The sequence below is a fragment of the Micromys minutus genome (genome assembly GCF_963924665.1).
Source record: "Micromys minutus genome assembly, chromosome: 9".
NCBI lineage: Eukaryota > Metazoa > Chordata > Mammalia > Rodentia > Muridae > Micromys > Micromys minutus.
This window is the reverse complement of record NC_137978.1, coordinates 64,384,152-64,407,953: the sequence shown is the minus strand read 5'-3', so window position 1 is coordinate 64,407,953 and position 23,802 is coordinate 64,384,152. Positions and strand designations below refer to the sequence as shown.

Below are 23,802 nucleotides of genomic sequence, written 5' to 3'. Positions count from 1 at the left end.
AAGACTTGGGGATCCCTGGGGCTTGCTGCATCTGGAGCTCTAGCCTAACTAAAAACTCCCCCCCTGCACCCCCCTCTCTTACACACACGCGCACACACAATGGTAGCTAGCATGTCGGAGCATCCTCGACACACAAAGCAGACTGACTTAAGTGGTCATCATCCCTCTGAGGGAGGAGACAATAAAGCATTGGGGAGGCCGCTGCTTGGACCCCAGCCAGGACCCTGAGCAAACCAGCACGAGGTGGGAGGGGAAGGCTCAGACCTTTGCACTCTAACCCAGAGCCCACGTGCAGCGGGCAGATGTGAGACTCAGATGGAGCTCACGGTCCCCTGATCACCCACCCAGAAGAGTACAAGGGGACTCAGACAGCCTGAGTCCAGGGATAGCCTCAGAAAATGTGATTTCTGTGACTCCTCGAGTTCTAGGCCACTGAGGCAACCTCACACGGCTAGGACCCACAGTGAGGATTCCTGGGAACAGGTAGTGGGAACATAGGCCACTGCCCCTCCTCCCTACCAGACCTCCAGCAGAGGGTCCCCCAACCAGACAGTGTCGATTACAGGCCTTGACCTAGTGCAAAGGAGAGGCGTGGCAAACCTGGCAGCTACTGCCTGCTAATTCCCCTCACACGTGTTTGCGTGGCAAAGGCGGCCTGCGGACCCTTAATTAAAGTCATCTGCTCTCCCACGTATGCCCCAGTGACAAGCTGTCACTTAAACTCTCGGTGGTCATTCATTAAGCGGTATTTTCAGCTCTCTCATCTAAGCACAGTGGTTATTTTTAGTCATAGGCATGAAAGAAAGTCCCACAGCCTGGAACAACACTCCTGATTGGACAGGACTAGCAAAAAAAAAAAGTCAGCTTCTTTCTGTCCGCCTGTCAGGGGCTGAGAAAAGCAAAAGAGGTTGGCTGTCCTGGGCTGCGGGTGTTACTGTGAGGTAGACAGGTAGGGGCCACCATCCATGAAGCCTGAGTCGGAGTCAGCAGCTGCGCAGATACCTAGATACCAGCTGCATGAGTAGCAATGAGCTTCTGCTTCCCCTGGAGAGCCTGTCCTGCCTGCTCCCTCTCTCTCTCCCTCTCCTGCAAAGTTTTGTAGACTAGCATAGGAGATAGGAACTCTCACTCAGGGGTCACCAGCTAATCTGGAAGTGAAGCAGAAGGGAGGAGGTCAAGGCAGAGGAGGAGTCAGGAGGATGAGCAGAGAAACACACACACACCCAGGGCAGGAGGCAGGCAGAAGAGCCATGGTAAGCGGATGAGGAAGATCTTGACAGGAGTGTTTATTGGAATCATGACGCCCTGCCTTTGCACCCCGTGCAACCCGGAGCAACCCCTAAGTCACCCCTCCACCCCACTCCTCCCAGTGTGGTGTCTAACTTAGGAGAAGGTCCACAGTGTGGAAAGCAGCTGCAGAGAGGATCATCTGTTGAAAATAGACCATCTACAAGAGCACTGCACTTCAATTAGATGTGAACAAGAAACAACACTGCAAGCCTAGGTAAACCTAGGAAGAGGCCAAAGTCTACATCTGAAACAATGTTTCAGGCCAGGCAGCAGGGGTTTGGGTCCCCAGGGAGTGAGCCGGCTGGCTGTTGGTAAACTCTACTGCTGGCTGGTTTCAACCTAACACAAGGTGGAGTGGCCTGAGAGGAGGGAGCCTCAACTGAGAAAATGCTTCCATAAGATCAGGCTGTAGGCAGCCCTGCAGGGCATTTTCTTAATTAGTGATTAAGGGCCCAGTCCACCCCCTGGGCTTTTGTTTCTGGGTCCTATAAGAAAGCAGGCTGAGCAAATCGGGAGGAGCAAGCCAGTAAGCAGCACCCCTCCTAGGGCTCTGCAGCTCCTGCCTATGGGTCTGAGTGCCTGTCCTGACTTCCCTCTATGAAGAACAGTGAGGTGGATGTGTGAGCTAAAAGAGCCCTTTTCGCCCCCAAGCCACTTTTGGTCCCAGCAGTGGTAACCCTGACTAGGGGACTGAGCCCCAGGCTTGCTTGAGAAACACTGCTCAAAGTAGAAAGCCATTAACAAGACTCTAAACACCAACTCCAGGCTCATGCCCACACAGGAGCACACACGTGCAGACGCACTGCACACACATAAAAAACATTTTGACTACGGTGTCTGTCTCGGTGTGTCTGCACGGCCAAGGGGCCAGGGGCACGGGCTCTCGGTCCCCTGACTGGCTCCCAGGGAGAGAGGGTGCTCTCAAAAGCAGCAGGTCAGAGAAGTGTAACTGGAACTGGGTGTGAGGGAGTCAATCAAAGGCGAGATACCTTCAGGCAGAAAATCAGAGAGGGTTCTAGAAACACAGGCCATCACAGAAGGACCTCTGAGGAAGCCCCGGCTACACATCCCATCTCATCTCAGTAGGACGCAAGAGGAAACACGAGCTCATGGTAGCAAAGATTCAGATTCAACAGAGCAGAAATCAGCAAGACCTGTGTTTACCTGGGAATCTGCAACCACAGGTAAGCCGCCCACCCACTGTATCTGTCCTACACGGAATCCAGCTTTACCGCACTTAATGGCAAAGGGGAAAGATAGCCAAACAACTTCATTTTTTCAAAATAATTACCCGCTCAATAATTGTGAGTTAAAGCTGACGCGACCCATGAAGCTTACTGGGTCCTGTCATTGGCCCTCAGAATATCCGATCCCAGGAAGACCATGAGATCAGAACGAGGCTATTTCCTCGCACCATGGGCCACGCTTGCCTCATCACAGAGCCAGATGAGACAGACGGCGACACAGGACACTCACACTGCCGTCCGCTCCCGAGGGGCTGCTGAACACGTACTCCAGTTGGAAGACAATGGCGAACGCCGGGTGACTGACCATCTCTGGGAGTCGCAGGTGGCTTCTCAAAACCAGAGCCTGGTTTCCGGAGCTGGCCGGAGACACAAACCAGGAGGTGTTGGAACAGGGGGTCCATCCCACACGTGTCCACCTCCCCACAGCGAGCAGCAGCAAAGGAGAGCCCCAGGGACCCCCGGACACAGTGGGTCTGCTCAGCCCAGCAAAAGCCACAAGCGACATCTCCAGACTTCCAGGGGAAGCCTGTAAGGAAGCCAGTGAAGCACTCAGTGTCCACAGAGGCGAGGGAGGGTCCCCAGCACGTAGCATCTACCATGTTAGCTGAACTCCGCACACCAGTGACAGACATGGGCATGACACCCTACAGGTCCCAGACACATGGAACTCAACACAGGGTAGGACTTGAAACCTTCGAAAAGGAATCCCAGGGTCCATCCAGGTGGTGCGAAGGGGGCTCATCAAAGGTTGTCACAGCAAAAATAGGGTTGTTTTTCCTAGGTGTCCATCCCTCAGGTTTGTGCCTGAGAGGTGTGACTAAGGGAACAGGGGTGACGCCGTGGGGCAAGCCTACACCATTCGTTCAACATCCTTGTTTCCCCCACAGCCCCTTAGAGCCCCTTTAACCTTTTACCACCTTGCGGTGAGGGTGGCTTGGCCTTGGCACGGGGAAATACCTGTTCTTAGAAGAGGCGCTGATCCTCCTGCTGAAGCTGGCCGAGCGTGTCAAGGCCACATCCATCTCAGGTACAAGCACAACCACCTGTGGCCTGTGCACGAAGCCCAGCCCGTTGTGGACACAGACGTGCAGGCGCCGCTCCAGGACCTCTAGGGTGCCTCTCTCTAGCAGCCCGACCCCCTGCAGGAAACACAGGGTAGAAAGGTGAGTTCTGCGTGGCTGGGAAGGTATTGGCCAGAGGAAGTTGGGTGAGCAGGTAAGCCGGCGGTCGAGGCCAGGATGGAGTCTACAAGGCTCCCACGGGAGTGACATTGAGTGTAAATGAACCCGCTTGGAGGACAGGTAGGGGACACGGTGATGCCCACTGGCCATGGGTGCACCTGCTAAGTCAGGTTGTTCCCCTCAAAGTATGTCCTTTGCCATACAACATACACAGACAGCATAGCTGACGGAAGCCTCAGATCCTTCTGGGTCTGGAGCCCCTCCCCTGAGATGCGCATCACTGTGATGGGGAGGCACCTGCACGCAGGACAAACCCAGCTCTCCCTGTGCCCATCAGAAGGAAGTACGTGGAAAGAGGACGGAGGCTCAGGATACAAGTCATGAGCTGGCAGAAATGGGAGTCCACCCCAAAGCCATGGCTGAACACCATAGACCTGCATGTTGGCCTGAACAACCTAACAAATGGCAGGGTGTCCCCCCACACCCCTGGCTCTCTGTGTTTATGAAGTTACACAGTCTTTACCAGTTAATCTTTAACTTTCCTGTTCTTCGCTGCCCACGAATCAAGCCGATCAGGCCAAGGCCAGACCTGTTAGTCTTTGGCTAACAAAAATAAGTATGTGATCCTGCCATCTGGGAAGGACATTCTCCGAGGCGATAAAAGTCCTTCCATTGTGTCTGTGAGACTGTGTCAAGCCGGCGCCCCTGGAGGCGCACACGAGAGTAAGTGAATTTCTGGAGAGGCCTGACCCTGGAGAAAGGACAGGTAAAGATCTTCTCGGAAAGAAGCCCAGGACGCGAACACATGTGCAGAGGCCCAGGATGGGACCAGGACAAGGAGGCAGCCCGGACTGAGGGCAGGAGGGTGGAGATAGACCCGGAAGTGATGTGTGTGGGCCTCTGTCTCATGCACGACAAGCTAGAGCCCACAGAGGTTTATAATCTGTCTCATGCACGACAAGCTAGAGCCCACAGAGGTTTATAATCTAGAGGCATGCTTCTGAAAGGCCATTTGGACCACAGAGTAAATGAAGATTTTTTTCTCCCAGAATCCCTAAGAGAACACAGCAAACAATACCTCCTTAGAGGATTATCCCACCATACCTATGAGAAAGAAAAACAAAAGCCACAAAACCACGGCCACCAAACCACTGAAGGTGCTGCTGGAACACCACAGTCTTCCATGCCTAGTGCCAAGACCAGGCCCGACCTCTGGAATTCTTGGGACAGACCAGGCAGGCTACACCCAACACTGCCTCCACCCTGACATCCACACTCAGTACCCTCAGGACAGATGACCTACAGACTTTGGCCTACGCTGACCACAGCCACGGCAGCTGGGCTCCACAAGCCTTGTGCTCAGAGGTCCCCGAGGAATCAAAGTCTTTAGCTTCTGTGCGTATTAAGCCTGCAGCTGTCCGCAGTCACCACGGCAGGGGACTGAGGACGTCGCCACAAGCTCATCCCCGAGGAACCTGCCAGTCACAGACAGGTCCTCCTCCCACTCAAGAGCCTACTGTGTAAGCACCCAGATTTCAACAGAAATGTTCCCAGCAGGATAATAAAGGTCCATGTATCATCGGGACAGATGGACACATCACGGTGCCCTCGCACTGAGAGACGCCACGCAGCTGTGGATGAACAGCACCAAAGAGCCACGTGCTAGAGAAACCAGTGGAGGAAAGGAGTGTGTTTCAGAGAAGCAGAGGTCAAGGCCGGAAAACCGACGCTGTCCAGAGGTTCATCTGAGGATGACAGAATAGAATAGGAAACCAGATGTGGTGAGGATAAAAACTGGGGCCTAGACAGGAGGGACAAGTAGAAAGAAGCCTTTTTGTGGCCCACCAACTCCAACACACACACAGGTGTGTTCCAGCCCCAACACACACACACACACGTGTGTGCCCTGCCCTCTTCTTTGGGTTTGCTTGGGCAAGAGCACATGCACCACTGGCCTGTCATACCCCGGGAATGGAAAGTGCTGTCTTCTGTTCCAAGGATAAAGAGCAGAGACACCCCTGGTCCTAAGAAGTGACAAGAAGAGGTCTGCCCACAGTATAAATGCTGGTAACCCATTCTTTATGCTCAGAGAATGGACAGGGACAGCCATTCTCCCAGCAGGAGCAGGTTTCCATGTGGCTGCCAGCCAGAAAAAGCAGGAAAAGGCCACTCGGGCCCCAGCAGAACCAATTGGTACACAACTGTTCCATGCTGCTGGACTTGGCAGGCTGTGCTCTGACCAGATGGGGGACAGTTAGGTCAGTGACTCAGAGAAAAGAACAAACAGGGGTCCCCCAACTGCGAAGGCATTTCCAAGCCTCTTGGATTACACTGACAAGCTGCAGAGAACATGCAAAAGGACGGATGTCAGAGCAGCAGGACCCGAGGACAGAGCAGACAGGTCAGCAACGGAACTGGAGAAGAACCACAGCACACCCTGTGTGCAGGTGAGCCTTGACCTTGAGTGTAGCCAAGGTGTGAGCTCCATGCACTGCCCTCACAAGAGCCACTTCCATACCCCCACCTGATGTGACTCCCCAAACCCTTCACCCAAGCATGGTTTCTGAAGAAACCATGTTTTCAGAAGCAACAGACAGGATTAGTAACGTGTCTCCGACAGAGGGTTGGGGATGAGTTTATAGGGCTGTGTCTACACAGGCAGAGCTTGGAATGTCTAGAAGAGCTAAGCACTGACAGATGTTATAGCGAAGCCTCCAGTCAGCTCCTTAAATGAGCTCCCTGGGCTCAGAGATCCTTGGTAGCTGCAGAGTCTTTTCTGTTTCCCCCATTTGGTGAGGCAATTTACTCTCAAATGAAAACTATTTCACAGTCTATGCTAATTATCAGTGAGGTTGCAGGTTGTCAGCACCTTTTACAGACTGGAGGGTCTCCTGCTCAGGGCGTGGCCTGGGGAAAATGGTCCCTCCTAGACCAACTTTAGCTGGCAATCCAGATAAAGGGGAAGAAATGCCCTCATCAGCATTTTAAAGAGGGAAAAGGTAGAACCAGACCTCCCAGGATGTACTGCTACACCAATGATAGCAGATTCTGGCTATCCCATCCTGACACCAGCCGCCCCTTCAGGTCAAACTATAGCAAGGTGAGACAGACATGAGATACCTCCCGGAAGCGGTCGGTGACGAGCAATTGCACAAGCTCCTCCTCAAACTTCTCCAGAGAGGGGTACAGGGTGAAGAAAAGGTCATCTAAGTGCCATGTGGTGGGCTTCTGGAAGCGAGGCTTCCGCAGGGCATCACCTGAAACAGGAAGAGGGTTCATGTTGTCCTCGAGTGGGTGTGCAGAGGCCACAGGCCATGTTCCCACCAATCTCAGGCACTGTGGGTGGTTGGGACTTGCAGGCAAGAGCTATCCACACAGAGCAGCAGAACCTCTGCAGGGCAAGGTGGGCTGAACCCTTAAACTGAGCCAGCATCTGCCAGGCAGAAAAGGCCACCCTCCTTTAGCTGCCCCACTGTGATCCGGCTGCCCCATCCTGTTCCAGCTGTCCTACCCCTTGCATTATCTGCAGGACCGCAGCCAGCTTAGTTTCTCACACTACTGACTTACCCTGACCCCCATGTGAGGCATGCAGGAATGGGATGTCTCTGTTACAGACACTGGAAGAATCATGCCAACTGGTACCATAAGAAAACCCTCTGCCCTGACCCAGGAGACAGAGAGGAGGAGGAGGATGGTCCTGGAACTTGGCTCAGTGTCCATGCTGAGGGTATGCTAGGGAGGTCTTCCTCGAGACCCCAGAAAAAGCTGACCATTTCCCATAATGCCATGAAACCTGTGCTTTACCACTGCCCCAAACCCTGAGTCTGCTCCTGTCTTCATCTCTTCCTATACGTTCTGTGATACTTAGACATTTGGATATATGGTCATGGGGGTTTTAGAAGCCACTTTCAGAGATAAAAGCACAGTTGACTGGGTGTGGTGGTATACCCCGTACAGAAGGCTGAGGCAGGAGGCAAGGCCAGTCTGGACTCCCTCCTGCTGGAAGGAACTGAGAGGAGGGAGGGCGAGGAAGGAAAAAAGGCAGGAGGGACAGATGGAGGGGAGAGGTGGGAAGAGCTAAGCTAACCCTTGGTGCTGATGAGACCATTGGAGGAGCTCTATGGCCTCCTGCTGGAGGATCAGTGATGTGGAGCAAGCTTCCTTCTCAGCTTCGCAGAGGACTTTGGGGACAGGGCATGCTGCCTCACTGCAACACGCACGTGCCTGATGAGGAACTGTTTAATGGAAAGTGGGGATGAAGGTTCGGTCGTGTGCGTGTGTGCACCTGAGCACATTGTATGTGCCTACATGCTTTCATGGGGATCAAGCCCACTGTCTGCAGGTGAGCATTCTACAACTAGGCTGTATCCCAGCCAACTCTGGGAGAGCGTTTGACGTCATCCTGACCTGGGGACCTCCCTTACTGACCCCCCAAGCAGGGGCAGATCGGTGCACTCAATGGGTGCACTAAGCAGGGAGGTGGTACCCTAGCCCTAGGATCCTGCTGCCCTGACAACAGAGACGAAAAAGGCTGCTATGTGGTGGCTCCTTATAAAGCTTCTAGGAACTGAGGCAAGGCAGCCACGGGGCCCCTGTAGTGCACAAGGAGGTCCCTGGGGAACTTAGGTCACTCCAGGTAGAACATCATAGCAAAGTGGGGGAGCAGGCAAAGGAAGGGAGCTGGAATGGGAAACGAGGAGCGAGAGATATGTAACAGTTCTCCCTCCCCCTCCCTCTCTCTGCTCTCCACTCTCTGCTAAGCAGCTACTGTGTTCTGCAAATTAATTAACTGTGTTCAAGGGGTGCAGGTAGGGAATTGGGCTCAGAGCAACCCAGCACCTCTGCCAGGAAGGCACTCTTCTCGGCACATGCTGGCAAGCAGTGCGCCACGCAGACACTGATCCCAGGAGCAGGCAAGATGAAGGTTCATACCCTCACCCTGGCTCTGTCTGTACTGAGCCACACCTGGCAGCTTCAATGACATCATCACCATCAAGGCGTCGGTTGGCCACCAGATTCCTGGGTGTCCGGGTCTTCAAGACACCCCTGTAGCCTGCTTGAGCTCGATTTCTCTTTGCTTTGAATCCAGGCTCAGTCTGTCACTCTCCACTGTAGCTCTCTTATAGAGAGCCATGCCGAATTTCCTGAGGGGCTTCAGGCACCAGTGTCCACTGGACATTTCAGGACTGGCCCTGCCCTGAACTTATTGTTTATGGTCCATTCCCACCGGACGAACGGATGGACGGACGGACAGACAGACGGACAGAAAGGGTGTTCCTGCACCTCGAGCCATCACCCAGCTAAGGGCGATGATGTGCCTCCACCTTATCTGCTTCTACAGAACAGGAAGGGGAACTCTGAGCATCCCCCTCACCCTCATAAGGCTTGCCCTGCGGCTGGCGGACAGTGGGTTGGCTCAACACCCGGGCACAATAATGTAAGACAAGCACCCTGCCTGGCCTTGCGTGTGCTTCAGTGCAAGCAGAGAGCTTGTGAACGGGGACAGGGAGAGAGAGGGTCACAGTTGAGGCCACATCCCAGCATCCAGCAGCTCGGGCAGGGAGAGGGCAGGGGACCAGCCAGCTGCAGGAAACAGAGGCCCAGCTGCCAGAGCTTAACAGAGTCCAGTGAGGGGCTGAGCAGAGCTGATGAAGCTGCTACAGGAGCCGCTCGCATGGCTGGTCCAGACCACCCAAGGCCTGGTCACCAGAGCAAGTCAGCCGGGAGGAGAAGGGCAGGGTCTGGCCAAAACCTTCACCTGAGGAGGAACTGAGCAACGTTATTGAAATGAGAGAGGGCTCAGAAACCAAGCTTGGAATGGACTCTCCTTGTGGACCAGCTCCTCCTGCTCTCAGGAGTTCAGCCTCTCTAGCTGTGCATGAAGCAAGCAGCATCCCCCACAAATACACACAGCAGGGGTGGGGGGCTCCCACAGAAGGTCCTCCTGGGCTAGCCTCTCCAGGGAACCACTGTGGATGATCCTGGGAAAAACACATGTATGCACACATGTGACAGGGGTTACAGCCCTAAGTCTCCATGCCAGTCTGTCCCAGAGGATGACTGTCGTTCGACAAAAGAGATTACGGGGGTCATACATCGTTGGTGGCTCGCCAGAGGCCACGGCACTAACAGGTGCCATTGTCAACAGCTGGTGGTCTTGACCAAGTCCTGAGGCAAGAGCCAGGTGTCTCCTGCTCTGTGTTGCCCGGGAACTTTCACTGTGTGGCGCATACCAGGAATGCCGGGAAAATACTATAACCTCAATACATGCTTCCTAAACAACACAACTAAGCCAAAGTAGGTGATGGCCAGTTCCTTTGGAGGGATCGGCCTAGTGCCACACACCCAACCTTATCTGGCAACAACACAGGAAAAGGAGGCAGAGGTGCTAGGGGGCAGGGCCGATGGCAGAGCCCGGTACTCCTGGCAGGGCATGGGCTGTACAGGAAGTGTGGTCCCATGGCCAACCCCACCAGGGGCCCAACCCATGACCATAACCATAACCCTGCTCTGCACAGAGGCAAGCAAGATACTCCCATGCACAGAAGCCACCATAGCAGAGCGGAGAACCTTCTAGAATAGATCCTGAAGGACGAAGGAGGCCAGCGGGTTTGAGAACCTCTGTGTAGCAGCCATCTCTGGGCCCTATCTGTGGTGCTGTAGGCTCTGGAGCAAAAAAACCTGGGTGTCCCACCTGGCTTTGCGGCCCTCAAGGGGCCAAGGCTGGAAGGAGGGCGAGACCAGGGTCCCGGGGTCCCAGAGCTACTGGCAGTGTCTTTGTCTGCAGAGTGGAGTATAGAAAGAAGGGTGTGTAGTCTTTCCTGGATTGACTGAGTAAGGATTCTTGGTGTAATCTCACATCTTTACCACACACAGATGTTTGCTGCCCCTGAGCAGCCTGATTACAATGCTTACGGTGGTCATCTATGTTTTATCTATTTCAGTGTAACCAAGAACAATACCGACAATATCACTGGGGTGAGGCGGGGTGAGACGCAACGATGGTGGCTTTCCCGGCACGTCCTTGGAAAGTAACAGGAAGTGTGGGTGTTACAGCACTGCCCCAGGAAAGGCCTTGAGCAGGATGGAGGCTCTGACACTCTTCAGAATGGATGTGATGGATGCCCCTGACACCTGCCTTCCTCACACACCAGGCCGCACTACTAAGGGACTTGTGAGTGGCCCAGTCAACTTCACCCATCAGAATGAGCCCAGGTCCCCTGAAGCCTGAGTCTGAGCTAATCCAAATCCACAGCAGTGAGATCCGAGGACACCTTACCCGTGTCCCCATGAGGCGGGAGGAGGCCAGGGATCTGCTGGAGACCAGACACCAGGAGGTTCTCGGGGAGCAGGTGGAAGGCGGGCTCCAGGGGCGGGTGTGGCTTCAGGGTGTACAGAAGGCTGCAGCTCTCCATCAGCGTCATGTACCTGTTCTCTGCGGGGAGGAAGCGCCAGTCAAAAAGCCAAAACCCGGAAATTGAAGGAAAAACATCCTGAGCACACGGCTTGTTTCCCTAAGGAGTGGAGAGTACATGTGACATCAGGCCTGGGGTACACACCTGTATTCTCAGCACTGGGGAATTACACGAAAGAAGAATGTGAGTGCCAGGCTAGACCCAGCCACATACAACAAGCCTTGTCTCAAAAAAAAAAAAAAAAAAAGAACAAACAAAGGCAAGAGGGACCAAGGCACACGCCACTGTCTCTGTTGAAACTGAAACAACAGAATCTTGTTTTCTGGCTTTTGGCTTTGTTTGTATTGTGTGAGCATGCGTGTGTGTGTACATACATGTATGTGCAGATGCATGTGCATGGGGAGGTTGTGTGTGCACCTATGTGCATGCAAAGTGTACATGTGTGTGGATAGGTGGGAAGATACGTATGTGTATATGCTCACATGCGAATGAGCACATGGATGTGCAGACACACTCCAGAGACAGAGGCAGGTTTCACTACAGAATCAAAGCCAAGCCTGTCCCACAGGTGCCCAGAACCACTGCAGGACCTGCTGGCCTACAAGGGCTCAGACTGAAGGAGACAGACAGACAGGGTGGGATGGGAAGCCCTCAGGAAAGCCAGGAGCTTGAAACACACACTCAGACCAGACCAGTCGCTTACGCTCTATGGGATCCTGGAGAAGTGGGTGCAGGAGGGCTCTGGGGGTGCCGTGATACAGCCTCAACCTAAAAACAGAACCCAGAAACCATGTCAACTGATCACATTCCATGACACTACATCACTTACCAGGACCCCGCCCACCTCCCAGGACAGATCCTGAGACCCTGCCTCCCACAGCCTTCTAAATGTGGCCAGTCATGTCTGCTACAGAAACAGAGTCGGCCGGGGGCAGCGCCAGCTCTCCACCGCTGACAAGCATGCCCCAAAGACCACCTCTAACTCCAGCTCCAAGGAATCTGACGCCCTCTTCTCGTCTCCAAGGGCACATATACACACATGCCAGGCACATGTGTGTGCCTGCACACAGAGACAGACAGACAAAGACAGACAGACAGAGACAGACGAAAACAAAGATAGACAAAGGCAGACAGAGACAGAGACAAAGGCAAACAGAGAAAGAGACAGACAAAGGCAAACAGAGACAGAGACAGACAAAGGCAAACAGAGACAGATAGGCAGACAGACAGAAAGACAGACAGACAGATAGAATAAAACTAACTTTTTAAAGCTAGAAAGCAACAGAAAGAGACTGAGAAGTGTCAGAAAGACAACACCCAGGCGCGTCTCTGGAGCAGGATTCTCACCCAAGACCAGCATTCCCATGCACACATTAAGACACTGGGCAGGGTGCTCCTGGCATGTGCTGGCGGAGACCAGGGTGCTACCAGGAGTCCTACCGTACAGCAAAGTGTGAGCTGCACAAGACTGGTCCCAACTGGAAGAAACTGGGATCCAGAGGTGAGGTGTGAACGAGACCCCAGGCAGGAGGCTCACCCAAATCCATGTCTGTGCAGCCAGGATCTAAACAGCCTGGCCTGGGGTAGGCACTCACTGTCACCTGCTCAATGATGAGTGTGACACAGTCCACACCACACAGCTGTTTAACGCCTGCACCAATGAGCAGGTAGCCTGCCTAAAATCTCCCACAAAAGAGGTCAGGGCTTTGGCCTGTGTGCAGCCTGACACTCAGACCGGAAGCCGGGTCTCCCTTCACAGACGAGAGCAACCCTTTGGCTAACATAGAATTAGCATCAGACAGACTTACACGCAAAAGACCCATATACATAAAATAAAAATTAATCTTCGAAAAGAGGAAGAGGAGGAAGAAGAGGAAAAGGAGGAAGAGGAAGAGGAGGACGGAGAGGAGGAGAAAGCGTAGACGGTACCGTTTGTCCTGGGCTGCAGAGGTGGGAGATTCCGGCTTATTGCCAAAGATGCGAAGAATTGCAAACCCACAGGACAGCACCTGCAGGGCGCCGTCCCTCTTCCTGCCTTCAGCCACCACTTCCACAACGGCCACGATGCTGGGGTGGCTCAAGGTCGTGTGGAAGTACAAGGGCTGTAAGAGAGAGCAGGGGCCACGGAAGTCGTCAGAGGGAGGGACGCAGAGGCACCCTCCTCCCCACCGCCTGTCATGGGCACACCACAAGCATCAGGCCCCACCCAGTGACCTCGTGAGGGACAAGAGCACATCACCATGACAAACCCATCGCAGGCTGGAGTGCAAGCTGGAGTGCAAGCTTCTGAGCTGGAGTTCACACCCCAGAAACCCATGCACATTCCAGCCCTAGGAAGCATCCCGGAGCAAACTGGTTAGAAACACTACCATGTCAGTGAGCTCTGGGTTTGATCGAAGGAGTCTGTCTCGGTGAGTAAGGTGGAAGGCCCATCATCCCTTGTTTGGAGTTAATTGACCAAGTCAACATTCCCAATATCAACTTAAAACCGTCAAATGTACTCACAAACGTGTTTATACACCCACACAGATAAGTGCACACACATACAAATATGCCTACACACATATGTACACCACACACAGTCAAGTAAACGTGAGCGCACGCATGCACACGCACGCGCGCACACACACACACACACACACACACACACGCACACGCGCGCGTCCTCCCCTGGTTCAGTTTAACACACTTGTCTTCAGTTCTAATTAACCACATCATAACCATAAGAGACAGAGGTGGAGCTAAGGGTTGGACTTGCTAACCACAGGGCCTCCTGTCCCCGCCCTGAGGAGTATTGCAGGACTCGCTTCCATACGCCAACACGCCTTTTGGTGTCTGGTGTCTGGACCCCAGCAGAGCACAGAGAGACCCCCTGCAGGCAGGGCAGGCAGGGCAGAGGCCGGCCAGTGGGCTGTGATTGAAATTCCAGCTAACACTCCCATTAAGGAGTCATTACTGAGGTGTCACCCAGAAAGTGGTTACTGTAATCACAGACTGTCAGCGAGGATAACAGAGGGATGCATTAAAACATCAGCCTCGAACTATAAATCGCTATTCTATTATCTTTTATTGCAAAATGATGAAATAATGGCCACTTGGAGCTGACAGGTGGCTGGGCCGAGGCAGAGTTACGCTTCGGGTTCTGGGACTCACGATGCTCTCGGAGCCCGGCTGGGCCGTTAGCCTGTCTGAGCCTCAACTGCGTGTTTCCTTCCACCTGCGCATACCGAGTCTAGGAACACTGCCCTCCTCTTCCAGCAGTGAAACAAACATTTAGATTCTCAGCCGAAGCAGTGGGAACTGCCGAGCTCGGAGGTCACCTCGAAACTACTCCACCTAAGCAGTGGGCCAGCCGGAAAGACAAACACCAAGGACACACAAACACCGAGGACACGCAAAGAACAAGGACAGTCCAAGTTCAGGCGCATCAGCCTCACTCCTGGCTGACTAAGAACCTACGTCTTGAGACTTGAACTTGAAAGCTGTTTCCCAGCTTTGCAAAGGTCGGATTAGGAGGCCATGTAAAGCACTTGCACTGATCCAAAAAAATGAAAGGCAGTGAGGAACGGAGGAAGCGGCGGCCTCCCAGGGATGGACACGCAACCCATCCTCCGCTCTCTGCTGGATCGCAGGTGTCCAGGAGCCGCCCTGTCTCCCCTGGCTTTCTGGCTTGCAAAAGGCTCCGGCAAAATCCCAGACAGCACGCAGCTGAGAGGCTCTCGGAAACAAGCCTCCGAACCGGAGCGATTCAATTAACACGACGCCATACATCCCGAGACGAAAACTCTGTGTGTCAACTAGGATGGCATGATTAAAGTCTGAGTCAAACCCATCAGATCCCCTGTGAAGACAGCCATGGGCAACAGAAGAACTGGCTCTCACCCCCACTGGGCTACAGCTCCCTCTCACGGGCACCGGGCACCAGCCAAGGCTCCTTCCTGATGGAGTAAACAGATTAATAAATCATCTGTGTTCCCACCCTGGTGCTTCCGTCTTCAAAAGCAGACGACAACGCTTGCCTAGGGGTCGGGTCTCTGTTTCTTGCTAGCAATAGTGGAATTAAAAACAGCCCTGACAATGTGTCTCTAAGAAGAAGCTGTACTTGGCATCTCCTGCTGGCAGCCAGGCCAACCTGAGCAGCAGAAAGCTGAGAGAGATTAAACCAGCGCTGTGCACACAGGTAGTTCTAAACAAGCCGTTAGCAGCTGGGGAGGTGGCTGGGTCCTTAAGAATGCTTGCTGTGCACACAAAAACCTGGGTTCCAATCCCCAGCGCATAGGTAAAAACCAGGGAGTGGAACACACCTGTCACCTGTCACCCGAAGGCTTGGCCTGGCGCAGGGGATGGTGGAGACAGAAGGAGAACTTGCTGACTGGACAGCCTAGGCAGAAAAAAAGCAGAAAGCACCAGAGAATAAAGGGGAGAGAGATGGAGCAGGACACCCCCCAGCTCTCCCCCACTTACACCTACCTGGAGACACACATGCACACAAACATACACAGGCACACCCCATACCCACACAACAACAAGCCTCTAATGCAAGCCCTTCAGGAAAAGCAATCCACAAATACCAACCGAAGCTCTCATCAGCCTCAGCCTGGGCCCTCTGTGGAAACAGCTGTCTCCGACCTGTGTGTGCCGCCCCTCTCGGAGCAGCACCCTTTCCTGAGGGTGGCTTTGACAGCTTTTGTTACTCTGAGGAGTGAGAGCCGTCAGGACTCCGTGCTCACAGCACTGGAAACATCTCTGTGAAGGGCAGGGGGTCACCCCGCCACTGTTTCAGGACCTGGCCAGGGTCCCCTGCTCTGGGCGGGGCTGCCTGTGGAGATCGTGCTGAGGAGGGCCATGCCCACCTTAGAAGAAATTCGGAACGTGTGCTTTACTGTGACCGCCAGGATTTCTTTTTGGGAGATATTTTCTGGAGGTTGAATGAATTATTTAAAAAGAAGTGAAAGGTGATTCTTCTCCAGCAGGGAAGATCTCAGCAGAGTAGAGGACACCAGGAACAGAGACCTGCAAAGTCACTGTTCACCAAGGAGCATTTCTGCTGTCTTTTCTGAGGGTAGAGCTGGTTGCGGGTCTCAGATGGCATCTCGAGCTCACCCCACAACCTCATCACATACAGAACCTGCCTGATGCACCAAAGCATGCCTAGTCAATCTACTACCCACACGGAGACCACAAAGCCACAGTCACCCCGAGTACAGCCCCCTGCTACTGGGAGCTCCCAACCTCACAGCAGATCTGCCCAAGCCAGTGCTGATGGGAATCCCAGGAAAGTACCACTGAGTCACCTCTGAGAGGTGAACTGCATCTGAGTCATGCGTGTGTGTCCAGAGCAACGGGTCAGCCAGCGGTCACAATCGTGGCACGCGCTAAGTACCAACCAGAGCACTTCGACCACATCCGACACGTGGAGGCACACACCACGCAGATCAGAGGGAACGTCCCTTCCCTTAACTGAACCGCAGTCTCTGTGTCTGTGTTGGTGTCAGGGGACAGCGAAGGTGCTGCCAGCTGCTGAGCCAGCTTCGTGGCTGGGCCACCATTAGCCTCTGCTGCTTGCAGTGAGCACAGCACTGCTCTGGCTGCCACACACTGAGGCAGCACACTCTCTGTGTCAGAACCACGCTCTCTTCCGTCCCTCCCAACACACAGCTGGAACCGCAGACAAATCAAGGCTGCTGCCTGGCTGAGCTGGCTGGCCTGCTGTGGCTCCCACCAGCATGGGTAACCCAAACCCAGAAGCAAGCCAGAGCCTCAGGTTTTCCTGGTCAAAGGTGTGTCCGGGCTCAGGACGGTGCCTGGCCACCAGGGGGCAGTGAAATCTTAAGTGTCTCTGAGTTTCTGGGACAACTGATGTCACATCTGAGTCAAGGACAGAAGCAGTATTGGTCCTGAGAACTGTCTCTCTCACAACCACTGGGTCTTCTACAGGGGTCACCCCTGTCATCCCCAGGATTGGCGAGGGAAGGTCCCACTTCCAAATAGACAGTGCTGGTCTGAGTCAGGATCCCCAGTGAGCAGCAGAACATGTGCAGTAGGGCTCATCTGACCCATCCCTAAATACAGAGCTAAGCAAGGGGACAGGCAGGAGGGGGAGGGGGGAGGGAAGGGGAGAGGGAGGGGGAAGGGGTGGGGAGAGGGAAAGGGAGAGGGAGGAGGAGAGGGGAGGGGGAGGAGAGGGTAGGGGAGAGGGAGGGAGAGGGATAGGGAAGAGGGGGAGGGGGAGAGGGGGAAGGGGGAAGGGGAGGAAAGGGGAGAGGGAGGGGGAGGGGGTGGGGGAGAGGGAAAGGGAGAGGGAGGAAGAGAGGGGGAGGGGGAGGAGGAGAGAGGAAGGGAGAGGGGGAGAGGGAAGGGGAGAAGGAGGAAGAGGGGTAGGGAAGAGAAAGAGGGAGAGAGGGGGAGGGGGAGGGGGAGGAGAGAGAAAGGGAGGGGGGAGAGGGAAGGGGAGAAGGAGGAAGAGGGGTAGGGAAGAGGGAGAGAAAGAGAGGGGGAGGGGGAGGGGGAGAGGGTGCTAGGCCCTCCAGAGACCAAGTGTCTCTGTGCTGGCTCCAGAGAAGGTGGCTGGCCTAGAGCTCAGATAGGCACAGGGGCACCATGGACACCTCACGGAACAGGGGCTGTGCATCCTGGTGGCCAAGGGGAGACGCCCCTTTCTCCCTGCACCTGCTTCCTCCGCTTTCAAACAAGGACTGGGGGTTGCTGCCCTCCACAGAGAGAAGGATGAGGCGAACGTGTCACTGTCACACCTAGACACTCAGAAGCCCGGTTATACTGGCCACCAGCGCCATTCATCACAGAAACAAAACAAGGTTTCCCTGGGCCCCCAGCACACGGGAGAAAGAAAAATCAAAACAGCCCATCCGTGCCTCCAGGGCTGCTGCCAAGGGCAGCACGGGGCTGCACCATCCCCCACCCACTGTGGTGCCAATGGACCAAGGCTATGCACGGCCTATGCTGAGACGGCCCTCGTGGGGTCACGCAGAGCCATGACAGGGTTAACAACATGGGCTCCTGCTGCCGCTGACAGGCTGGCCTGTCAAACACAGACCAACACTTTTCAGTTCCCATGACACAGACTCTGCCAAGACTAATCTCCTGACCCCTGGGGCCGTTCTCTCCCTCAACTGCCCGTGTTAGTTCCGGGCAGCCTCAGGACGAGCCATGTCAAGGCACACAAAACCATGTGGCTGGGTGACGACGGCAAAGGTCAGAGATCACCGTGTTCACAACCAGACTGAGGCAGCCATGTCAGAAAGGGAGCCCTGCGGTATAAGTGACCAGAATAGCAACTCAAAACCACCACGGTCACCTCCACCGTCGACCATGGTACCAACTGTCACAAAACCGGGGCTCCTCATCCTTAGTCACTTCACCTGCTAGAGAGGAAACAGCTCAGAGTCATCAGTGGCTGTCACCGGCAGAGTCAAGCCTGGGCAGAGTCTTCCCTGCTGTCCCCTGAAGGTGACATGAAACAGCAGGCAGCTTTCGGGAGGCCTCTGTAGCCTCTTCGACTCTTAAAGAGCCCAGTGTGAGAAGGCTTGCAGGACATGGCTGTCCACCCAGGTCCCCACCGCCACAGCAGCCCCCAGGTCCCCTCTCCTCGTGTTCACAGACTTGTTGTTCATCCTGGTGCCCTGTTCCTTCTCAATGTAACAGCCCTGGCCTCTCGTGGGCCGTCCTCACAGCCCTGCCTGAAGCAGGCTCCTGGTCCTTCTGCCTCCTCCGAGGCGCTCTCTCCCTGGCATCTACCTGGGAGCTAGCCTGAGCAAGGGAGCCAAGCGGCTCCCCGGGGAACACCAGCCCAAACAGTACCAAACTACTACCGCGCCTGGGGGCAGAAGCATCGCTCCGGGTCCACACTCTGTTGCCTTCCACGCAGGGAGCCATTTTCTTGAGTCTTGGTTTCACCACCTGTGACAGTTGCTTTTGACCGGCCACAGAGTCAGAAACACGTGGGCCAGCAAGGCACAGCCCTGGGTGCGTCTGGACAGGACTCCCTACAGTGGGATGACCCACTTGGAATGCAGGTGATGCTGACCCACAGACTAAAAAGTCCAGATGGAAAAGGACAGGGGGACGAAGCCCATGAGGACAGGCATTCTCTCTCCGCCTCCTTTTTGCCACGAGAGGAGAGGTGTTGCGCCCCCACCCACCCACCCCCACGACGCTCTGCCTCACCACTGGACCAGAGTCAGCAGAGCCAAGGTCTGTGAACTGGAAAGTCCCTGTTCTGTCATTATTCCCCAGGTATTTTTGTTATGGGCGTGAAAGCTAACACAACGTCAGATGGCATCAGTAACTTCACTACCCCAAGACCCCAGAGGCTCCCTGAAAGCAGAGGGCCTAAGTTCCACATCCCCACAAACCAGGCTCAGCCCACCCACCTGGCTGGATTGGAAACAGTGTACCACCGCTATGACAAGCTTTGCTGCAGGAGAGCTGCCAGGCCCAGGCTGTGCCTGAGATGTGTGTGCCGAGGCCCCGCTGCCCGGGCCGGGCTGGCAGAACCCACCTACCTCATTGAAGATGATCCTGGGCGGCTGCTTAGAGAGTTGATTGGTGGGCTTCACTGTGGTTTTCCACGTCCTCCCAAAGAAATGTTTGTAGGTGACATCAAAGAGAGACACCCGCAGATGACATTCAAGCTCCGACAGCATGTCTAGGATCGCCTAGGAGATACCAGAGAAGGAGCCACAATGGGGAACGTCTGGAGGACACTGGGCATTTTGGCAACATCCTCTCCCTACAGCAGCTGGTCTGGGAAGAGATATAAATCATGATCCTCAGCCTGCCCTGGCCAATCAGAACCCTGAAATGCCCTCAGGTGACATAAACTTAACACACAGCCAAAGGCGTTAGGACACCAGAGGCCAGCCTGTGGCTGCTGACAGATGGAACCAAGAGACAAAGGGTATGAGCCGAGGCTGTCTCACACGAGCCGAGGCTATCTCACACGAGCCGAGGCTGTCTCACACGAGCCGAGGCTGTCTCACACGAGACCCTGGACCAAACCACCTGTGAAGCTGCCGTTGGCCACATCCATTGTTGCTTAATGAACCTGCTCTGGCTGAAGCCTTTCAGGATGGATTCCTTCATCTCCTGCAGCCAACCTAAGTCCATCCTGAGCAGGAATTATTCTGGGGTATTAGTACAAGAAAACCAGTTCTCGCGTGGGGAGACCGAGTCTACGAGCCCAGAAGCAAAGCCCTCCCCACAGCCCCTGTTGCAATGTCCAGGTGAGGGTCCCGCGCCTTTCTCTCCCTCCTCTCCCTCTCCTTGCCCTCCGCTCTGTTTCTAGTCTGTGCCAAGTGCAGTTCTGGGCACCAATGGCACAGGAACAAAGAAAGAGAGCTTGGAAGGGCTCCCGGGAAGGGACTTCCGGACAACAGCGTCCAGGCTGAGAACTAAGAGGAACGCAGACCACGGGGACATGGGGACAAGGAGCCAGGTAGAGGGTGCAGCATGAGGCCAGGCCCTGGGGCAAGAGCTAAGCTTCAGGACCAGACAGGAGTGCTCTGTTTTTCCCCAGATTCATGTGTTCTCATTTTGTGTGTCACTGAACCCTAGCATCTGGAGACTCCCTCACAAGAGATGTCTCACGCCCTCACACACAGGCTGGGTCTCAGGGCTGGCCACTGCCCTGCCTGTGAGATCGTGTGTGACGGGCAAACCCAACAGAACAGGACTGTGGCCTCCCCTGAATGCCCCTCTCTGGCCTCACACAGAACCTCCCCGTCCCAGGACCAGGACCCAGACAACAAGACGATCAATCTCTCTACCACTGGGATTGCTTCCGTTACAAGCTGGCTGGTCCTCACGGCTCAGCCTGCCCAGCCCACTGCGTCCTACAAAGACCATGGGACAGTCCACCCAACCCTCCCCTGTGACTCTGGGCCTCACCGGGGCCCAGCATGGACCTCCGTGTCAAGATCTGCTCTCAGCAGCTGCTTCAGTCTTTTCAGTGGCCTGTGCACCGTCACCCGGTCCCTGACGGACACTGTCAATGCCATTATTTAGTCTCGGGATTTCTAATTTCTCTGTATGTTCCTCTTTGACCCATAAGGTATTGGACAACGTGCCGATTTTCAGTTGTTGGAGGATTTTCTGGGTTTACAGTTCAACGGCACGGCAGTCAGGACACACACACCCGTGTGAACATGAAAATGCACAGGAGGGGCATGGAGCCGGGGCACGTCCTCCCCCTCATCTGTCCATGTCCTTTCGGGATCCGGACCTTAACTGGGGTACAGCACGGTGGCCTGTGTGTCCGATGCAGTGACCTTCCGGCCTGGGGGTGGCTAGGGCTCTGACGCAGCTGCACTCAGCCGTGGGAACGCAGCATCCCTTGTAATCATGTGTGTGACCTGCCCGGTCCCTGAACCCCGGTCTCTGAGACTAACCTGCATGGCACACGCTTCCCTATGCAGACAGTTTCTCTTCTCCCGCTAGCTTCCAACTCACCCATGTCCTTAGGTCTAAACCCAATACTATAAACAACTCATGGTGTTACCTTGAATGCTAACTCTGGCCTGACTTTGAGTCAGGAGTTCCATCCGTGGGAATTGTCCTACGCAGGTGGATCTCTGCATTTATGGCCAGCCTGGTCTACAGAGTAAGCAACAGGCCAGCTGGGGCTACATGGTGAGACTCTGTCTCAAAATTAAAAAGTAAAAATTCCTCACGTAACATAAAAAAAAATCTTTAAGACAAGTTTTTAAAATCATTTTTAAGCAAGGTACAGAACAAATGTGTATGTGAGTGTGTAGGTATGTGTGTGAGTGTGTATGTATGTGTGTGTACATGTGTGTACGTGTGTGCATGTTTTCATGTATGTGTATTTGCATGTATGTTTGTGTGCATGTGTGTACATGTGAGTGTGTGTATGTGTGTGTGTCATTATTTACATTTAGAGGAATAAAATGAGCCAGGTGTGGTGACAGGCACCTGTGTCTCAACACTCACTAACCTGAGGCAAGAGATCAGGTGTCTGAGGCCATTCTGGGCTACACAGTAACCCTGTCTCAATAATAATAATGATAATAACAATAACAACGATAACAGAGGCCAGGGAGATGGCTCAGTGGTTAGGACCCAGCACCCACATCAGGTGGCCCCACTGCCCATAGCTCCACTTCCAGGAGCTCCGACCCGTCTGCCTCCACAGGCACGGTACACAAATGATGCACATAAACTCATATAGGCGCTTGAACATAAACAATAAATCCTTCAGAACGACGTGCAGATAACACAATACATGTCTTTATTGTATTGCTTCGAATTTGTGCTGGGTTGTACAGGAGGCATTCAATGCTGGTGGCGTCTGAGACGGGACACCGTCTTTGTGTTCCCTGCAAATTTCAAACTCTGTAAATTACTTTTCTCAAACCAAAAACAAAAGACAAAAAAAAAAAGAAGAAGAAGAAGAAGAAGATTGGTTGGGGGGCTGTCCTAGGAAGTCTCTAGGACAGAGAATGCCACCAACGGCCTTGTGAGCTCCCAGGCAGGGCAGCCAGAGCCAGCCCAGGTAGGCAGCTCCGGGAACTAAGTGGCCCCAAGAAGCTGGCTGGACTCTTGCAGGTTCTGTCAGCTTCTGTGAACTGGGGGTCCTGCAGCCCCCTCCCAGGGCTGAGGGTGTCTTCAGCACAAACAGCTGAGGGGGACAGTGGTACCCGAGCAAGCACCTCGTTCCTAAGCCTGTAACAAGCTCCGTCAGGACTCCATCTGGACAAACTGCAGGCCAGTGGGCTTCAGAAGGACACAGGCCACGCGAATGCTCTCTGAGTGGCTGTGCGGTCCCAGTAGCTCACTCGGGCTTCCGGGAAAGGACTGCGGATGGGTGCGGAGATGTAGGCAGAGGCCTTGGGGTTCAAATGGCTGGGGGACATCCAAACACAAGGGCTTCCACAGTCCGTGGACAGAGCTACCAAGCTACCCAGAGCAGTACTCTCCTGGCTGCAGACCAAAGAAGGGCCACACAAGGTATCCCCCTGCGCCTTGGCTCAGAGCAACCCAGAAGACACACCCCCTGTGATCCCACATCGTGGTGCTGTGGGTAGAAATGCTGACCCAAGGCCCAGGTGCTGACGGGACCAAGTCCCCGGCTCACTGTCACTGCCAAGCCTGAGGTAACTAAAAGGTACGGCAGAGACCAGAGGGGGCAAGTGGAAATCAACGCCCCCTTCTCCAAAGGCCGCGTTTGACAGTCAACCAGGATCCCGTTACCTGCTTAATGAGTGGCCCGTCAAGCCACTTCAGGACGCACTGGAACGCCGTGGACTCCTTCCCAAGCTGCCGTGCTCTCTGTGGGTGGGGAGGGACCAGCGTGTTCTGGGTGAAGGCTCTGTGCCAGTCATCCATGCTGCCCGTCCAGCCTCATGTGGGCCTCCAGGGCTCCCTGCACCATCTGTGGTGAAATGAAGGCAAGAGCTGTCAGCCCAGGCAGACAGGGTCGCCACCACCCTGAGCTGCCACTTCAGCTGACGGATGACGGTAAGAGGCCAATCCCAGGGGAGGAGAGTTGTGGGTGCAGCCTCTTAAGAGTGGCCAGTCCCTACCACGGTGGCTGATCTCTAAGACCTCCACTGCTCTCAGAGTTTCCACCCTGGTGACGTCTGTGCTGGTGGGGCACAGTCCACAGTGAGCACCCTCTGTGGGTCCCTGTGG

The 23,802-nt window shown here is 54.5% G+C and overlaps 1 protein-coding gene across 1 annotated transcript in view; it reads right to left on the bottom strand.

Annotated features, from left to right (window-relative positions):
- The window catches only part of NPHP4 (nephrocystin 4), a gene marked incomplete at its 5' end in the record, with an annotated part of 66,368 nt that extends 42,872 nt beyond the window's left edge, over nucleotides 1–23,496 (bottom strand). Inside the window, 8 exons of the mRNA XM_080922064.1 lie at nucleotides 2,767–2,893; nucleotides 3,495–3,676; nucleotides 6,839–6,975; nucleotides 10,998–11,153; nucleotides 11,837–11,901; nucleotides 13,063–13,235; nucleotides 19,656–19,808; nucleotides 23,362–23,496. Of these exons, the coding sequence (XP_080778190.1) occupies nucleotides 2,767–2,893; nucleotides 3,495–3,676; nucleotides 6,839–6,975; nucleotides 10,998–11,153; nucleotides 11,837–11,901; nucleotides 13,063–13,235; nucleotides 19,656–19,808; nucleotides 23,362–23,496 (1,128 nt within the window). The remainder of the gene's footprint in view (nucleotides 1–2,766; nucleotides 2,894–3,494; nucleotides 3,677–6,838; nucleotides 6,976–10,997; nucleotides 11,154–11,836; nucleotides 11,902–13,062; nucleotides 13,236–19,655; nucleotides 19,809–23,361) is intronic.
- Nucleotides 23,497–23,802: the final 306 nt, after the last annotated feature.